Source organism: Sapajus apella, unplaced genomic scaffold (genome assembly GCF_009761245.1).
Source record: "Sapajus apella isolate SASKATOON/1434 unplaced genomic scaffold, GSC_monkey_1.0 scaffold55, whole genome shotgun sequence".
NCBI classification, from domain to species: Eukaryota; Metazoa; Chordata; class Mammalia; order Primates; family Cebidae; genus Sapajus; species Sapajus apella.
The window spans coordinates 9,839,651-9,857,075 of NW_022436995.1; the positions used below are offsets into that span (position 1 = coordinate 9,839,651).

General features: G+C 39.6%; 1 protein-coding gene across 1 annotated transcript in view; it reads left to right on the top strand.

Moving 5' to 3' along the window:
• Nucleotides 1-4,987: 4,987 nt before the first annotated feature.
• Nucleotides 4,988-17,425, top strand: part of SPESP1 (sperm equatorial segment protein 1) — a 16,121-nt gene continuing 3,683 nt past the window's right edge. Inside the window, exon 1 of the mRNA XM_032244631.1 lies at nt 4,988-5,221. Within this exon, the coding sequence (XP_032100522.1) occupies nt 5,158-5,221 (64 nt within the window). The 5' untranslated portion in view covers nt 4,988-5,157. The remainder of the gene's footprint in view (nt 5,222-17,425) is intronic.

Genomic DNA, 17,425 nt, shown 5'->3' on the forward strand with positions numbered 1-17,425 from the left:
TCCTTTTTCTATGCAGCTGGAGGCCTCAGTAGCTGAAGCCCTTGCTGCTGAACACTGAAATTTATCCTTCACTGGCTCCTTTATCGATAACTCATGGGTCACCATGGTAATGGTCACTTGGGTTGTTTTTCAGGAACTTGGGCCAGCTCCTGTCCAGTTTGAACTGGTTGAGACCACTTCCCCTTCGACTGGGCTTGCGCAATTGCTGGAGAGGTGGTGTTTTGATGTTAGAGGGCCTAAACTCCACCCTCGGATCATGCTAACACTGGTATTTTCTGTGCATATGTTCTATGAAATGACATTTGCGCAGAACCTGCCAGTTTATTTTTCCCCATTGTCAATCACCTTTCCCCACAGCTTAGACCAGCCCACTTCCCTAGCCCATAAATATTGCTAAGCCTAATCTTTGGGGAGGCAGATTTGAGAGCTGGTCTCCCACCTCCTCACCTGGCAGCCTTGTAAATAAATCTTTTCTCTTTTGCAAATCCAGGTCACTGTGATCGATTTACTGTGCACGGGCAGAACAGACCTGGACTTGGCTGATAATAATTTTCTCCTATTTTTTTCTTAAAGTTTTATAGATTTATACCTGTGAGTTAATTTTGAGTTAATTTTTATATAAAGTGTGAGATTTAGGCTGATGTTCATGTTTTTACCTGTGCACGTCCAATTGCTCCAGCACCATTTGTTGAAAAGGCAATCCTTCCTTCATTTAATTGCCTTTGCATTTTGTAAAAAATCACTTGGACATATTTGTGTCAACTATTTCTGGATTTTAAATCTATTCTGTTCCATTGATGTATGTGTCTATTCCTCTGCCAATACCACACAGTCTTGATTATTGGTTATGTTAAAAAAGTTTCTGCACTAATTCTCAGTGTGGACTGAGAACCATTTTTGAAGCTGGAAGCACATCTCCAAGGGACTGACTAGTCTAATTATCCCTTGTAATCCAGAAAGGTATAGTGAGAGTGTGCTGTACCAAGAGTCAAAAGACCTGGGTCTTGTAGTCTCACCTCATCAGGATGATCAGTGTGAAAGGAAATATATTTCCTACCCTCCCAGTGAGTGTGAAAGGAAATATATTTGATCTATATATAAGGTTTAGACTTAAGTATAATTCAGATACAAAGGGTTATTATTTTAGGGATAAGCAAAATGAGATCCAGAGATTAAGGTTCTCCTTACCCAAAGTCATCTTGTATTTGATTTGGTGACACCCACCAGAAAGTTTCACATATTACTCAGCACCACATAAATATAGAGTCCAAACTTTGCCAGGCACTGTGAAAAGTCCCTGGTGTATAAACACAAAAAGACATGGTCTCTGTCCTTAAGAATCTTTCTACTTAGTGAGGACATAACTAATTTTACAAAAGTTAAGTGAATACAAATTAAATTTGTATTGAGTATTCCTTTAGAATTCCAGGATCCACCTAGGTGGATGAATCCACAGGATAATAAATCATTGTCCCAGTTCTCTGTAAGTCCCCAGCTACACTCTCAGACTTTGACAGCGATGCACATGACTTTGGTAGAGTCAATAGGAAAGAGAGAGGATTTTCCTGGACAGAGCTAAGAATCCTGTGAGGCTTACACACTTGTAACCCATTCCCAGCAATCACCATCTACACTCCAGGATTCCTCTGCCATCCATTTATTAAATCCAAAACATCCTATGGAGACTATTCAGAGCCCAGATGTTAGGCTTAGTACCTGGGTAATGAAATAATGTGTACAACGAACACCCATGACACAAGTTTACCTATAAAAAAAAAACCTGCACATGTATCCCCAAACACAAAATAAAAGTAAAAAAAATACAATTAATAAAAGTTTTTTAAAAAATGTATATTGCCTACATCAGGTGGGGTAGAATGTGTGGAAAGTGGGCATTACCAAGGATCAGCCTGCTTCTTCTGGGTGCTCCCAGGTCTCATTTCATGAATTGATTTCAGCCTAGGACTGTCTGTCATGTAAGTGCATGTGGACTAGCTTTAACAGTCAGAGAAAGACTGGATGTTTAACATTCTTTTAGGTAGCCGGCATTGAAGAAAATCTTATTTGGAGAACAAAGGCTATTACTATCAAATCATTTAAACATTATTACATGCTATTTGGTGCATTCCAAATGCACAAGCGTAAAGCAAAACACACAATAGCAAAACATGATCTATTCCAACAGAATCCAAATCCAGTTTCTGACTCACGTCTGGAGAGATGCTCTGAAGTAACAAGTGTCATCTCAGCCACTGGTGAGGCTCTGCTGCCCCCAGGTGGCCAGAGTGCTTCTCTGACAAAGCTGCTGGTGCTCTCATGCTGATAATGTTATGGAAGTTTGAGCTGGGTGGAGCCCACCACAGCTCGGCAAAGCTGCTGTAGCCAGACTGCCTCTCTAGATTCCTCCTCTCTGGGCAGGGCATCTCTGAAAGAAAGGCAGCAGCCTCAGTCAGGGCCTGTTCCATAAGATTCTAATACTGTTTGTTCACTATACCCTTTCTTTGTCTAGATATGTTTAGAAACAAATATTGTATTACAATTGTATACAGTATTCAGTACAGTAACATGTTGTACAAATTTGTAGCTTGAGAGCAATAGGTTATCCCATATAGCCTAGGTGTGAGGTAGGCTATACCATCTAAGTTTGTGTACGTACACTCTATGATATTCCCACAATGACTCATTTCTCAGAATGTGTCCCCATCATGAAGCAACACATACTGTAGTTGCAACTGTTTGATTCTAGGATGCTGCTACGTCTGGATTAAGCACTGGTGGAGCACATTAAAAACTTGAAAAAGTTGTCTGTAATAGCTACCACCACTTCATCACCAATTACTCTTTTCTCAACTCACTGTGTTCTGACTTCTGCCCAAGCCACTCCACTGAAACTGCTTCTGCCAAGAATCTTGCTGCTAAATCGAAGTCCTTCTACTGTTTGCTCAGAAGCACTTAAGAGTCTTGAATTCCTCCTCTTCTGTGATGCTTCTGGTTTTCCTGGTTTTCCTCTCCCTACTTTCGGTCCCCTTCACTGGTCTATCCTCCTCTCTATAGTCTGCCCATGTTTCCTAGGGTTCTGTCTTAGGCCCAGTGATCTTCTCCATCTAAAGACTCTCCTTGGGCAATCGACATCCCCACTTCTAGATGCTGATGCCTCTCAATGCTCCATCTCCATCTCAGCTCTCTTCGGGGTCCCACATTCATCTGCTCGCTGGACAAGACACTCCAGTAGGAAGTCCCAAATTCGTCTCAATATAGCAATGTTGAAAATGAAACTCAACTTCTTCCACTCCCACAAGTACCCTCTGTTCCAATCAATGGCACCGCTACATATCTAGATGCTCAAGCCAGAAGTTTCAGCATTGGCTCCTTCTTCCTCCTTTCCCACATTTAATCAATTCTCTAATCTTGTTGATGCCAGCTTTAAAGGTCTCTCAGATCTGTCCCTGTGTTTCCTGTCCTCTGCCACCACGAGGCCTGGCCCCTATCATTCCATTCCTGGATTAGGGAAGCAGCCTCCTCACTTGGCTCCCGACCTGTAATCTTGTTTCCCTCCAGCCCATTCTTGATGCTACAGGAACAGTAAGCTTTCTGGAATACAAATCTAATCACAACCGTCTGGCAGTACTCTCCACTGCCTCAGACTAAAATCCAAGACCCTTGCTTCCTGAGGCAGAGATGAGTGTATGTGAATTTTAAAAAATAACCACACAGAAAAACAGATTCTTTGGGATGTGCAGTTTTGCGATTTTTTTTTTTTTTTTTTTTTTGAGGTGGAGTCTCCCTCTGTTGCCGAGGCTGGAATGCAGTGGTATGATCTTGGCTCACTGCAACCTCTGCCTCCCGGGTTCAAGCCATCCTCCTACCTCAGCCTCCCAAGTAGCCACCATGACCGGCTAATTTTGTATTTTTAATAGTGACGAAGTTTCACCACGTTGGCCAGGCTGGTCTCCATCTCCTGACCTCAGGTGATCCGCCCGCCTGAGCCTCCCAAAGTACTGGGATTACAGGCCTGAGACACGTGCCAGGCCTTCTGTGAATTTTAACACATGTATGGATTCTTGTGGCCACTGCTATCCATCATCCTCCCCCCCCCCCCCCGCCAAACCCCCTCATGTTACCCCTTCATAGTCCTACTCTTCCTCGCCCCACCCTGTCTTTTTAAGAATGTCAAGGAAATGGAATGTGATCTTTTGAAAAGCAAAAACGCCCAAACCCCTCAATGTGTTTTTAATGCCCTTGCCTACCTCTCCCGGCTGGCCTGCAACAAGTGCCCTCCCAGCCCCAGCAATGCAACTCGCCGGCACCATGCTCAGTTCTCGGAGCGCGCCAAGCTGTCGTCTGCTCAGCCACGCTCCCCATCCGCTTTCAGGGCGTGGTTTTCTACGGTCCGCAGCAGTACGTAGTGCGTTCCCCGCCACAGACCTTCCACGCGGTGATAACTGCCAGGTTATTTGCCTTTCTCATTACAGTTCTTTCCTCGCATGGACCGCGTTTTGGCCTCGGCTGTCTCCCCAGCGCGCAGGATGGGCCAAGCCCCGCCCGCCCCGAGGCTTCGAGGCGCACGCAGTAGCCGGGCGTCGACACATTCCCATCTCGCGCTCGGCCCGCGGAGCGAGCATGCGCACTAGGAAGGGGCGGGACGCGTGTGGATACGAAGGCGGAGCGAGCATGCGCACTGGGAAGGGGCGGGACGCGTGTGGTCCCAGCCTCCAGCACGCGGCCCCAGGATGGGGCGGGCCTTGGCAGCTCGCGCTCGCCCGGACCTATGAAGGCGGAGCGAGCATGCGCACTGGGGAGGGGCGGGACGCGTGTGGTCCCAGCCTCCAGCACGCGGCCCCAGGATGGGGCAGGCCTTGGCAGCTCGCGCTCGGCCCGTACCTACGAAGGCGGAGCGAGCATGCGCACTGGGAAGGGGCGGGACGCGCGCTGTCCTCAGCCTCCAGCACGCGGCCCCAGGAGGGGGCGGGCCTTGGCAGCTCGCGCTCCTCTCCCTCACCCCGCTGCGCTTGCGCGCTGGGCACAACGGTTGCGGGGCGTCCCAGGGCCTGAGGCAGGACGGTCCGCCGCTGACACCTCTCCTTTCGGCTCTGAGGTTCCCAGCCTGGTGGCCTCGGGACGTTCCGGTCGCATGGCGGAGTGCTGTGGACGACGCCCATGGAGCCCTTAGTCCTTCTAGTTGCGCTGTTGCTATGGCCTTCGTCTCTGCGGGCTTATCCGAGTGAGTGACCGGCCTGAGGCGGCGGCGGACCTGGGGGTACCTCCCGGGCTCCGCGACCCCGAAGCCTGGCCCTTCCTTCTCCCTGTTCCTACACGCCTCCCTCCCCCTGTCCAGGGTCCTGGCCTCGACGCCGAGGGTTGTCCCTCTCCTCTCCTGGTCAGGGAACGCAGCGACTCAGGCGGCGGGGCCCAGACTGACGGGAGGCGCCGGCAGGCGGTGCGCGCGGGTGGGTCCCCATCACCTCGCCAGAGGCCTGCCTGTGCCCCCCGGCCCTTCCCCCGCCTTTGGTGGGCGAGTGACGGCGCGGGGTTTGGCGGACTGCCGCCCGACGGCCAGGTCGCCAAGTGGCTGGCCAGCTAGGCATGCTTTTTGCATTTTCAAATGTAAATATGAAATGTGCTCCTTCATGACGTGTGGAAAAGCATGACGTTCACATTTCATTGTTGGTGAATAAAGTTTTATTGGAACACAGCCGCGCTCATTCCTTTATGTATTGCCCATGCCTGCCTTCCCGCGTTGCAACAGCGGGGTGAAGTGGTTGCCGCACAGTCTGGCCTCCAAAGCCTGAGGTATTTACTATCTGGCCCTGTGCAGAAAAAGGTTGACCCGTGCAGTAAAACTTGGAGAGCGTGTGGATTGTGGGCCGTGGTCTGGGACACTCACCTGATGATGCATTCCCAGAGAGCACGCATGTGCACACGGTATTCAAAGCCTTAATTAAGCAGGATTATGACGACTTGACAAAAACCAATTTTGTCCCTCCCCAAAAGCTGAAAACCAATAAACTTAAATTCAGGGGCACTAAGACTTTGCGAACAATGTCATGTGGGCACCTTGAGGCACTTAGTATTTAAGTCAGGTAGGTGAGGCTTACCCATTTAGTCTGACTAGTTAACTGTGGCATTTAGTAATGTTGGTATTTGGTTTAACTTAATCCAATTTAACAGGTGTGAAAAAAGTAGTATTGTGCATGCTGATTATGCAAATCTGTGTTTCAGAATTGCTAAAAGATCTTAGTTAAAAATCGATTTAAAAACAAAATAAGACACAATCTAAATTATCATGAGTAGTAGTGGGAAAAGTCCTAAAGTGTCCCAGAAAACTAAAGTTAGCTCTTTAAATACTAGCACTTATAATTTGTAGCTGTTTTTAATAAGTTTTGTAAAATTTTTCTTCCTTGGCATGAAGGACCAGACATAATGAAGATGCTACTGTCTTTTCTTGGTGTCCGATGATCATTATTACTGACACCAGTTACTGCATTTTGATAGTTGTAGATCAGCAAGTCACAAGTGACTAACATACATGGAGACTTTAATTGAAGTGATTTTAACACTGTCACACAGTACTCGGGGGCTGCTGGACACCCACTTAACTTAGCACTTTCTCTTGCCTAACACCATAATTTCATGGCCTGTTCTCTTTCTTTGCACCATGTTCCCTAAGTCTTCTTGGGAAGAAAGAAAAGGGTTGTAGGAAATGAAAAAACACTTCTCAGAAAAAAAGGGTGATTTTGTGTTGAATATATAGATGTTATAAGACATGAGGAAACTATATACAGGTTGTAATCATAGAAGATATCATTGAAAATGTAATTTACCTCTCTTTTACAGAGTGGATTAAGAAATATATAGAGCAGGCCGTGGTACATGGCTCTTTCTCTGTATCTGTCTCTCTTTTCTCTAAGTAATTTTAATTTTGTTTTAAAAATAAGTATATGAAAATAAGTATATAGTTGAGCTTGATGTAAATCAGCTATGCATTCTTTCATATGGCCACTATTCGAAGGATTGTTGGCAAGATGCAAAAGATAAGGCACATAGGTTTTTATAATGAAAAGTGCAGCTTTGACACATTGTTTCTAGATACTAGCCAGTTTGGAGGTTATATTACACAAACATCAAGGGTATATTAAGTAACTGCATTTGTTGAAACTTCAGTACTTCTTGTATTGGCCCAATCCAAGTTTTGCTAGTATTTGTTTAAATTCAGTTAGACATAAATGCCACTTGGGTATACAGAATTCGGCACTCCTTTACACACACACACACACACACACACACACACACACACACCCTGATGTGGCTGGATAAACAGCTTTTTACTGTATAAAATTTTATATGTTCAGTTTCCTGTACCTGATTTTTCCATAGCTTTAAATACTTTCTTATTTTTAAAATCATCCCTCTTTAATATACTTATACTGTGCAACTTACTTCTTAATGAGAATTCCTTTTGCTTTAAAAAAGGTATACAGGTTGGGTGCAGTGCTTATGCCTGTAATCCCAGCACTTCGGGAGTCCAAGGCAGGCAGATTACTTGAGCCCAGAAATTCAAGACCAGCCTGGGCAACATGGCAAAACCCCGTCTTTACAAAAAATACAAAAATTAGCCATATGTGGTGAGGCACGCCTGTAGTCCCAGCTATTTAGGAGGCTGAGGTGGGAGGATCACCCGAGCCCAGGAGGTAGAGGTTACAGTGATCTGAGATGGCACCACTGCATTCCAGCCTGGGTGACAGAGTGAGACCTCATCTCAAAAAAAAGAAAAGCACAGTAACTTCTAAAGTAATATTAACTTAATAGTTACATATTTAAATGATATCAACTACTATTAAAATTATATAATTTGCCTTTTATAATTTTAAGTCATCAAATATTCATGGGCTGGGAGTGCAAACTAATTTTAAAAATAAAATTAAAGTATATTAATATCAATATGTTAACATTTAAATCAAAATTTGCATAATTTAACATTTTAAATATAATTAAAATATTAATTTTGGGATATCTCCCAAATAAATTGGATCATCTAGATCATCTCTTGGTATAGACTAGGAAAAATAGGGTTAATGGCACTGGTTTTAGTCTAGGATTACAAAAGCTCTTACTTCTAGATTGGTATTATAAGAAGGCTCAATGTGTCAGTCTCTGGCTTCTGTCATTGTCTTTAGGAAGGATTTTGTCCTAATGAACCAGACAAGGCAAGGGAAATAATAAGGCAGCAACCAGCAACAATTGTTTGACTCTATCACCAAGTAAATTCAAAGGAAAAGCAGATTTCTTTTATTTCAAATACATTCTAAAGATAACACTGGGTTCTGGTGATGCAAGTTCACTTTACACTGTTAGTGGCCAAGGCTGTAGCATTTAGGAGGGTCTCTCAAACCTGTGAATGAAATGTCATGACACACTTCATTAATGTTTGAGGTAATGCGGAGCATGTCATCTAATAGGTGAGTGTCCAGAGATAACCTGTGGGGCAGTAGCAGGAAGTTTCATTATCCTGTCCATTAGTATTTTATGGGGAAAAAAAGTCCTGTCTTTCTGTTCTTTTGACCATATTATCCCTTAAATGGATATACTTTAATCTCTTGATAATATATGTGAAATTAAACTTAATAATTTTTCATATCCAAGTAAAATACTAGTGATTTGAAAAGATTTCTTTTAGTATCACTATATATTTGAAGCACTTTAAAAACGTACAATTTATTTAACCTAAGTGTAATTTTTTCTGAGGCTCAAATATTCATACCTTGACCATTTAAAGCTATTGTGAGCTGTCCTCTCTTGTTCTTTTGATAGGATCCCACATATTTCTAAAGACTTCTTGTTTTCTGACATTAACTGATTGTTCCAAGCCCACTTTGTGTCTTTCTCACTCTGTGTCTTTCTCACTCTGAATGGAATAAATCGTCTTTCCAGAGGGATGTAGAACATGGTATTAGAGACCAAAGTGCCTGTGAGACATACTAGACTAGTGCAGTGGGTTAATACTGTTATTTTTGTCATTTTAGTGAACAGAACTAGAAGAGAAATATTTAAAGTCATGAGTTTATTGTGGCTCCAATTATAACATTACTCATAGAATATGACTTGATTTTTAACTCTTTATCCAAACTAGAATTGTAACATAATTTAATGAGGCTATTTTGGTTGCCTATTGTGGCATAAAAGACTGCTACCCCAGCTGCTCATGCCTGTAATCCCAGCACTTTGGGAGGCCGAGGCGGGCGGATCACGAGGTCAAGAGATCAAGACCACCCTGGCCAACACGGTGAAACCCTGTCTCTACTAAAATACACAAAAATTAGCTGGGCGTAGTGGCGTGCACCTGTAGTCCCAGCTACTCGGGAGACTGAGGCAGGAGAATTGCTTGAACAAGGGAGGTGGAGGTTGCAGGGAGCTGAGATCACGCCACTGCACTCCAGCCTGGTGATAGAGCTAGACTCCGTCTCTATAAAAAAAAAAAAAGACTGCTCCCCAAATTTATCATTTTTCATGATTCTATGGCTTCACTAGATTGAGCTGGGCAGCTCTGCTTCAAATGATATAGCTGAGGTCATTCATGCAGCTGCATTCAGCTGGATGTTCAAATGGATAGGAATATCCAATATGGCCTCTTATTCTCCAGGGTATTTACATGACTTCTTATCTTTCAGTCCGCTACCCAAGTTTCTTTACACCATGGAAGTTTGCTTCCAAGAGGGAGATTTATAAGCCCCAACATGGATGCTCTTACTAAGCCTATACTGTATCAGACTTGCTAATATCCTGTAGGCCAAGATGAGCCACATGCAGCAAGCCCATATCCAGTGTGAGAAGACACAACCCAAGGACATGAATACCAGGAAGTTCAAAGTCATAAAGTTATGTTTCTTTAACTGGAACACCTGATTAATATGAACATAATTACTTGTTTGTTTACCTGTCAGCAAAAATTAAGATTTGAATAATAATAAATTATAGGAAAATTGCTGGATGAATAACAAGGTTTAATATTTCCTTTTATGACCATTCCTTGAGTACACCTCAGTAATCAAGCACAATTATTACTACTTTGAGTTGGAAATACAGTACTTCAGCTCAGTTCATTTTAAAATTTTAACCTTCATTAAAGTTCATTTTAATTTGAAGTTGTTCATGTTTTAACTGGTAGTTCTTACATGGTGACAGCTTTCAGTTATTCTTACTTTAGCACTTAACTGCTATAGAATAAGGGAAGTCTATTCTGTGTGAGTCCACTTCATGACATGTATAGAAAATACAAGCAATTTGTTCTCCAAAGTTATGGACATTCAGCCAGATTGTGGACCACCTATAAGTGCTGGATGCTTGGGTATATGTTTAAGTTTTATATACATGAGTTATTTATGGATAAAGCCATTCTGTTTTCACTATTGTTGTAATAAAAATCCTAGTTATAGTCAAATCTTTAACAAAATGAGCATCTGTAATTCTTGGTTAAATTTTGGGTGCAATCAGCAGTTGCCATATCAAGGTTACTGGCCAAGGGCAAAGTAGAAATGTGTGTATATCTATACAATGGAATATTATTTGGCCATAAAAATGAATGAAGTACTGATACATGCTACAACATGGATAATCTTGAAGACATTATGCTAAGTATAAGAAGTCACTCATAAAAGGACATGTATTGTATGATTCCATTTATATGAAATGTTTAGCATAGGCAAATACATAGGTACAGAAAGTAGATTAGTGGTTGTCCAGGGATTGGGCGATAGGGGTTATGGGAAATGGGTTTTATTGTGGGGTGACAATAGAACTTAGATTGTGGTGGTGATTGGACCACTCTGTGAACATACTGAAAACCATTGAATTGCATATTTTAAGAGAAATAAAGGTATGAAGGTATTTTAATATTAAGATGGTGACTTACATTAAAATTATGTTAATGCATTGTTACTTTAGAGATTGATAGAATTCAATGAAAGATAATTAGTAGGACTTAAGTTTACGTGATCTAAACTTATATTAGGTATTTAGTAAGGGGCAGTTATAAGAAGTATGAGGGCTCTCTGAGAACTGGAATTATTTCACTATGATGTTTGTGATGTTATTTTATATAAACTTAACACTTACAAATTTAGAAAGACATAGTAAGCTGTGTCTTTTATTATTTAAAAAACTGCCTACTTTGCCTAAAATAAAAGAAAATTCTTATTATTCATTTAAAATTTTCCCTCTAATAATTATTGGACAATTAGGGAAACCGCACCCCCATGTGATAGTTTTTAGACTAGCAGATTTATTTTTAAACATAACATGAAGTCTAGTTTTCCTCCTCTGTATTCTTCTACAGAAATGTTTGTACCTGTGATTATTTTCTTAAGATAAATTACTAGAGGTGCAATTAATTTACATATTTTCCAGCATTCTGTTCATTCAGTTAATCATTTAACAAATACTTTTTGACTGTCTAGTATGGTTCTAGGCATGGGTAGAACAGAGGAAATAATGAACAAAGTAGATGTGTCACAGCTCTCAAAGAGCTTGCTAAGTGTAGCAGTTAGCAAACATTAAACAAACAAATACAGTTAGAACTGTCTAAATTCTATAAAGAACAGGTCAGTGTGCTAGAGAGAGACTAAAGAAGGATTTAGGGATCAAAAGGGGAGTAAGGACGGAATTTTTTTTCTTTATTTCTTAAAAAAAACCCCAGGATACATGTGCGGAATGTGCAGTTTTGTTACATAGGTATATGTGTACCATGGTGGTTTGTTGCACCTATTGACCCATCCTCTAAGTTCCCTTCCCTTACCCCCAACCCCTCAACAGGCCATGCTGTGTCTTCTCCAGGGGCTAGGCAATAGAGGATATGGGAAATGGGTTTTATTGTTCCCCTCTCTGTGTAGGATGGAACTTACTTCACTAAGGAAGTAACATATACACATGCCAATCTAGGTTTTATAATTAAAAAAATGTTTGCCTACTTGACTGCCAAAACCAAAATTGTTTTTAATTTGCATATCTTTTATGAACAATGAGTTTTAGCAAGTTTTCACGCAAATTGGCTTTTACGTTATTCTTCGCATCCTTCTCCTCCTCTTTTAATTGGTCATTTTATGAAAAGGAAATATATTTCACATGTATTATTTACTGAATGAAGTTTTTAAATTTTATTTATTTAATTAATTTATTTATTTTTTGAAACGGAATTTCACTCTTGTACCCCGGGCTGAAGTACAATGGTGTAACCTTGGCTCACTGCAACTTCTGCCTCATGGAATCAAGGGATTTTCCTGCCTCAGCCTCTAGAGTAGCTGGGATTACAGGCACATGTCACCATGCCTGGCTAATTTTTGTATTTTTAGTAGAGACAGGGTTTTACTATGTTGGACAGGCTGGTCTTGAACTCCTGACCTCAGGTGATCTGCCTGCCTCCATCTCCCAAAATGCTGAGATTGCAGGTGTGAGCCACCACGCCCAGCCTGAAGTTTTAGATTTCATTGCTTATTTTAAATCATGATTTTATTATTTTCCTCAAATAAATTCAAAAGTAATTAATTTGCCTTTTATTTCTGTGTGAACTGAATTTTTTTTTGTAAGTCATTGACTGTCAGTTACTCATACTTTGTGGTAAGAAAACATTGTATTTCGATTGTTTTCAATATTACTAGATACATCTTCATGTTCAAAAAGGATGCATTTTGGTCCATTTGATGATAGAACAAGATTTGACCATATTTAACTTAATTTAATTTTAATATTTACATGTAGTTTAAAATATTTTGGTCCAGTTGATAGCACAGTTTTGTATATTGTATTTATTTATTTGATTTTATTTAATGTTCACATGTATTTTTAAGTAGAGTAGTATCCCTGCAGAATAATTTTATCATTAATACAGTTTTGCCAGCGCCCTTCTGTCATTTCTTTATGACAACATTGTGTAGTTGTTACATGCACCTGCTTTGAAGTAAGGCAGCCTGTGTTCAAATCCCATCCTTACTTCTTATAAGTTGAATATAATCTTAAGCAAATTGCTTACTTTCTAAGCATCTTCCTTTCCTTCTTTGACAAAGTACTTCTCACATTTAAAGCTTGTAATATAGTGCCTGCCACATTGTGATCATTCAATTAGTAGAAGCTATTAGGATCTTTTAAATCATTATCGTCCATTTTCCCCTTCAGATTTCCTACCACTTTTGTTCCTACAGTTGTTTAGTACCGTTTTATTTACTTTCTTATCATTTCTGTTGTGCGACAGTTCTTCCTGTACTATTTTAAGAAGAGAAGTGCTGGCAACCTTAGGTTTACCTGCCAGTCTCATATCTGAGATTCCAGCAAAATCTCAAGCCTGCTTAGGAGTTAGCCATCCTGCTTACAAGAAGCACTGGAAGGCAGCATCATGGTTTCTCAAGCTGGAGATTCTTACCTGAGCCATAGCTATGTTCTAGGACACTGCCATGTTTTCATGAATCATTTACTGGTAAAAATAGATGGGTCATTATTAACTATGCCAGTATAGACTATGAATATCCAAGTATAATAACACAACTTCTAGCAGGATTATCTGTTCTTTGTAAGAATTTGAACTTTGTTCGCCTTTCTAGCACCTCCTGAAGAATAGAGAAAAGCAGGTTTTCACAGTGGCCATGGCCATCTGTAGGGGCATTTGAGGCTCCACTATCTTTTATTACCTTAGCTACAAACATTTTTATAAAGATCAAATTGATTTGCAAGAGCAGATCTGATTAGTAGAACTGAGAAGGGCAACATGAAATATGGAGAAGTTTCAGGGGACAAAAGCAGGAGGTAGAAGGTGTATGGAGAGAAGATGGATTTAACGGTAGAAAAACATGGAGCCAAGGGTACATGAAGAACAGAGGAAAAGTGAGATAGGAGGTAGGGCACTCCGTTGCTAGGCAGCCAAGAACAGGCTTTTGGGTGTTGCCTGAGTAACAATAGAAGCGGATAATAAGTATTTCAGTTTGTTAAGGAATCAACTAGTAGTAAGTATCTCCTTTTCCTGTCCTTTGACACTCTAACTTGCCTAATATCCACCTGGTATCTTATTTACTACTTTGAGAAGCAACAAGCTAAATGGTTTGCAAAGCAAGTGTTCAGCAGATTATAATTTAATGGCACTGTCTTTTTAAAAGCATTGAAACCTTTTTTGGTTATACATTTTAGATTTGCTTATGATTGTTGCTCAGAATTAGAATGTTTTTCATATTAAAAAAATTTTATTATGGAAAAATTTATATATACAAGTACAAAGAATTGTATAATCTCCACACGTTTATAATAGTTTCAGTTATCATTTCAATAATTTTGGGGGAACAGGTGGTTTTTGGTTACATGGGTAAGTTCTTTAGTGGTGATTTCTAGCTTTAGTTATTATTAATTCATGATTAAGCCTATTTCATTGATAGTTCTACCCACATTCCTTTTCTTCTCACCTCCCTGAACACCCTTCTCAATTTCTTGGTCTTGGATTGTTTAGAAGCAAATTCTAGACATCATATAATTTTATCAGCGAATATTTCAGCATGAAACACTAAAATATAAGGACTTTACAAAACACAAAACAATGTAATTGTTTACTTACAATGGTAATTCCTTAATATTATTAAATATCTGGTTAGTGTTTTCTGATTGTCTTTCTCTTTTTCCAGTTTGATAGAATTGGAATTCAAGTAAGATTTATACATATAACTTACTAATATACCTGTTCATTCTCTTTTAATCTATAGTTCTTCCTCCATCTCTGCTTTTCCCCTTGCAATTTGTTGAAAAAACTGGATCATACATCCTTTAGTTTCTCACAGTCTAGGTTTTGCTGATTATATCCCCATGGTGTAGTTTAATATCTCCCTTGCTGTCCTATGTGTTTTCTTATTGTTAGTTATATCTAGGGAGAGCTACTGGATTCAGATTTGACTCTTTTTTTTTTTTTTTTGCGAGACTACTTCATAGGTGGTAGTGTGTTTTTCCATTGGGAAACGCATAATGTCTGATTTTGTACCTTTTTAGACATGCACAGCCATAGAAAATTATTGCAAAGGCTGGGCATGATGACTAATGCCTGTAATCCCAGTGCTTTTCGGGGCCAAGGCAGGTGGATTACCTAAGGTCAGGAGTTCAGGATTAGCCTGGACAGCATGGTGAAACCCCATCTCTACTAAAAAATACAAAAATTAGCTGGGCATGGTGGTGGGTGCCTGTAATCCCAGCTACTCTGGGAAGCAGAGGTTGTAGTGGGCTGAGATTGCACCATTGCACTCCAGCCTGGGCAACAAGAGCAAAACTCCATCTCAAAAAAAATTATTGCAAAATGATCACATTTTAATTATAAATGGCTTCTTTAATTATTAACTGGAATAGTTCATAAATTGTGAGCTATTTTTCCATGTGCAATTGGGTCTATTTGTATATTTTCCATTCTGCTCCATTCATCTATTCATGGCCAATGATATACTATTTTTCATAATAGAGACTTTGTAACATATTTAAATATTTGATTTTAATATTTGATAAGGCTAGGGTTTGTTTTCCTGGCTGTTCTTATTTGTTCTTCCAAATAAACTTTATAATAAATTTTTCTAACTCCAGAAAAAAATTAGTGACATTTTAAGGAACATATTAAATGTATAAATTAAAAGAGGATATGACATCTAAGCATCTTTATGATGTTGAATCTTCTCATCTGAGATCATGGTATAACTATTTGTTGATATTTATGTCTTTCAGAATATTTTATTATATTCCTATATTAGTTTGCTGTAGCTGCTATAACAAATTACCACAAACTTGGTGGTTTAAAACAGCAGAAATTTACTCTCACAGTTCTAGGGACCAGAAGTCTTGAATCCATTTTCCTGAGCCAAAATCAAGGCATAGGCTGACCCATGCTCCCCCTGGAAGCTCAAGGGAAGATATGTTCCTTGCCTCTTCCAATTTCTGGTGTCTGCCCACATTCCTTGACTTGTGACCACATCAGTCTGATCTCTCCCTCTTCCTCTATATTACTTCTTCATCTTCTTCATGTGTGTCGAATCTCTTTGTGTCTCTCTAAGAATATTTGTGATGGATTTAGAATCCACTGAGGTAATCCAGAATAATCGCCCCATATCAAGAAACTTAATTTAACCACATCTGCAAAGACCCTTTTTTCTTAAGGTAATATTTACAGGTTCTAGGGTGATATCTTTGAATATTCATTATTTAGTCTACTATAACTCTTCATATTGATTTTGGCATTTGAAAAATGTTTTGTTTTATTATATATATATAACCCCAGGCTAGAGTGCAGTGGAAAGATCATGGCTCACTGCAGCCTCAACGTCCCCAGGCTCAAGCGATCCTTTCACTTCAGCCTTCTCAGTAGCTGGGACTACAGGTGTATGCCACTGTACCCAGCTTATTCTTGTATTTTTATAGAGTTGGCGTTTTACCATATTTCCCAGGCTGGTCTTGATCCCCTGGGCTCCAAGCCATCTGTCCCCCTGAGCCTCCCAAAGTGCTGGAATTACAGGTATGAGTCATTGCACACAGCCAATATTTTGTTTCATTTTTTTTTCTGTTATGTAAACAGCATCTTCTTTCTTATCTCTTCTAACTAGTTTATATTTGTATATTCATTTTAATATATTGATTTTCATGACTTGCTATTTATGAAATTCTCTTACTAATGGTAGTAGCTTTTCAATGGATTATTTTGTGTTGTCTGTATTTATAATTACATCATCTGTATTTGAACATAGTTTTACCTCTTTCTTTCCAATTCTCATGTCCCCAATTATTTTCCCTTGTCTAATTGCATTGACTAGTATCTCCAATATGATGTTAAATATTAACAGTAATGAAGATATTAGGTATTCTTACCTTGTTCCTGTCTTTAGCAGAAAAGCTTCTACTGTTTCCCATTAAATAAGATACAAAGCATATTTTAATGTTCTTTTTAGGGACCATGTTTTTCTACATAATTTTAAAGGAAATTTATATTTAAAATGAGAAATATAAGCAGTTACCTTTATAAAGAATAATATCTTATTAGTGCTCTGTAGCTTTGAAAATGCTTTAAAATATTTAATTTATTTGGTTCTATGAGATAAAAAGGCAAATGTAGTATCTTAGTTTTATAGTTAAGTGAATGTTCAGGTAAGTTAAATAATTACCTAAGGTCATGCTGCTATAAATTGGTAGAGCCAGGACCAGGATCAAATATTTTATTTTCACTGCACTAGGGATATTCATTTTACTCAATATTTACCTTCATGAAGACTCTGAACAATGCATTTTATAAATACGAGTTTACATGAATAAGTTATTTTTCTTTTTAAAATGTGATTTTCATACAATTTTTGTCATTAAAAAATAAAGGAGAAAAAATACTTGAAACTTAAAAAGTAAATGTGACTTTTAATGGCTTACTGTATTAAATGATCGAGGT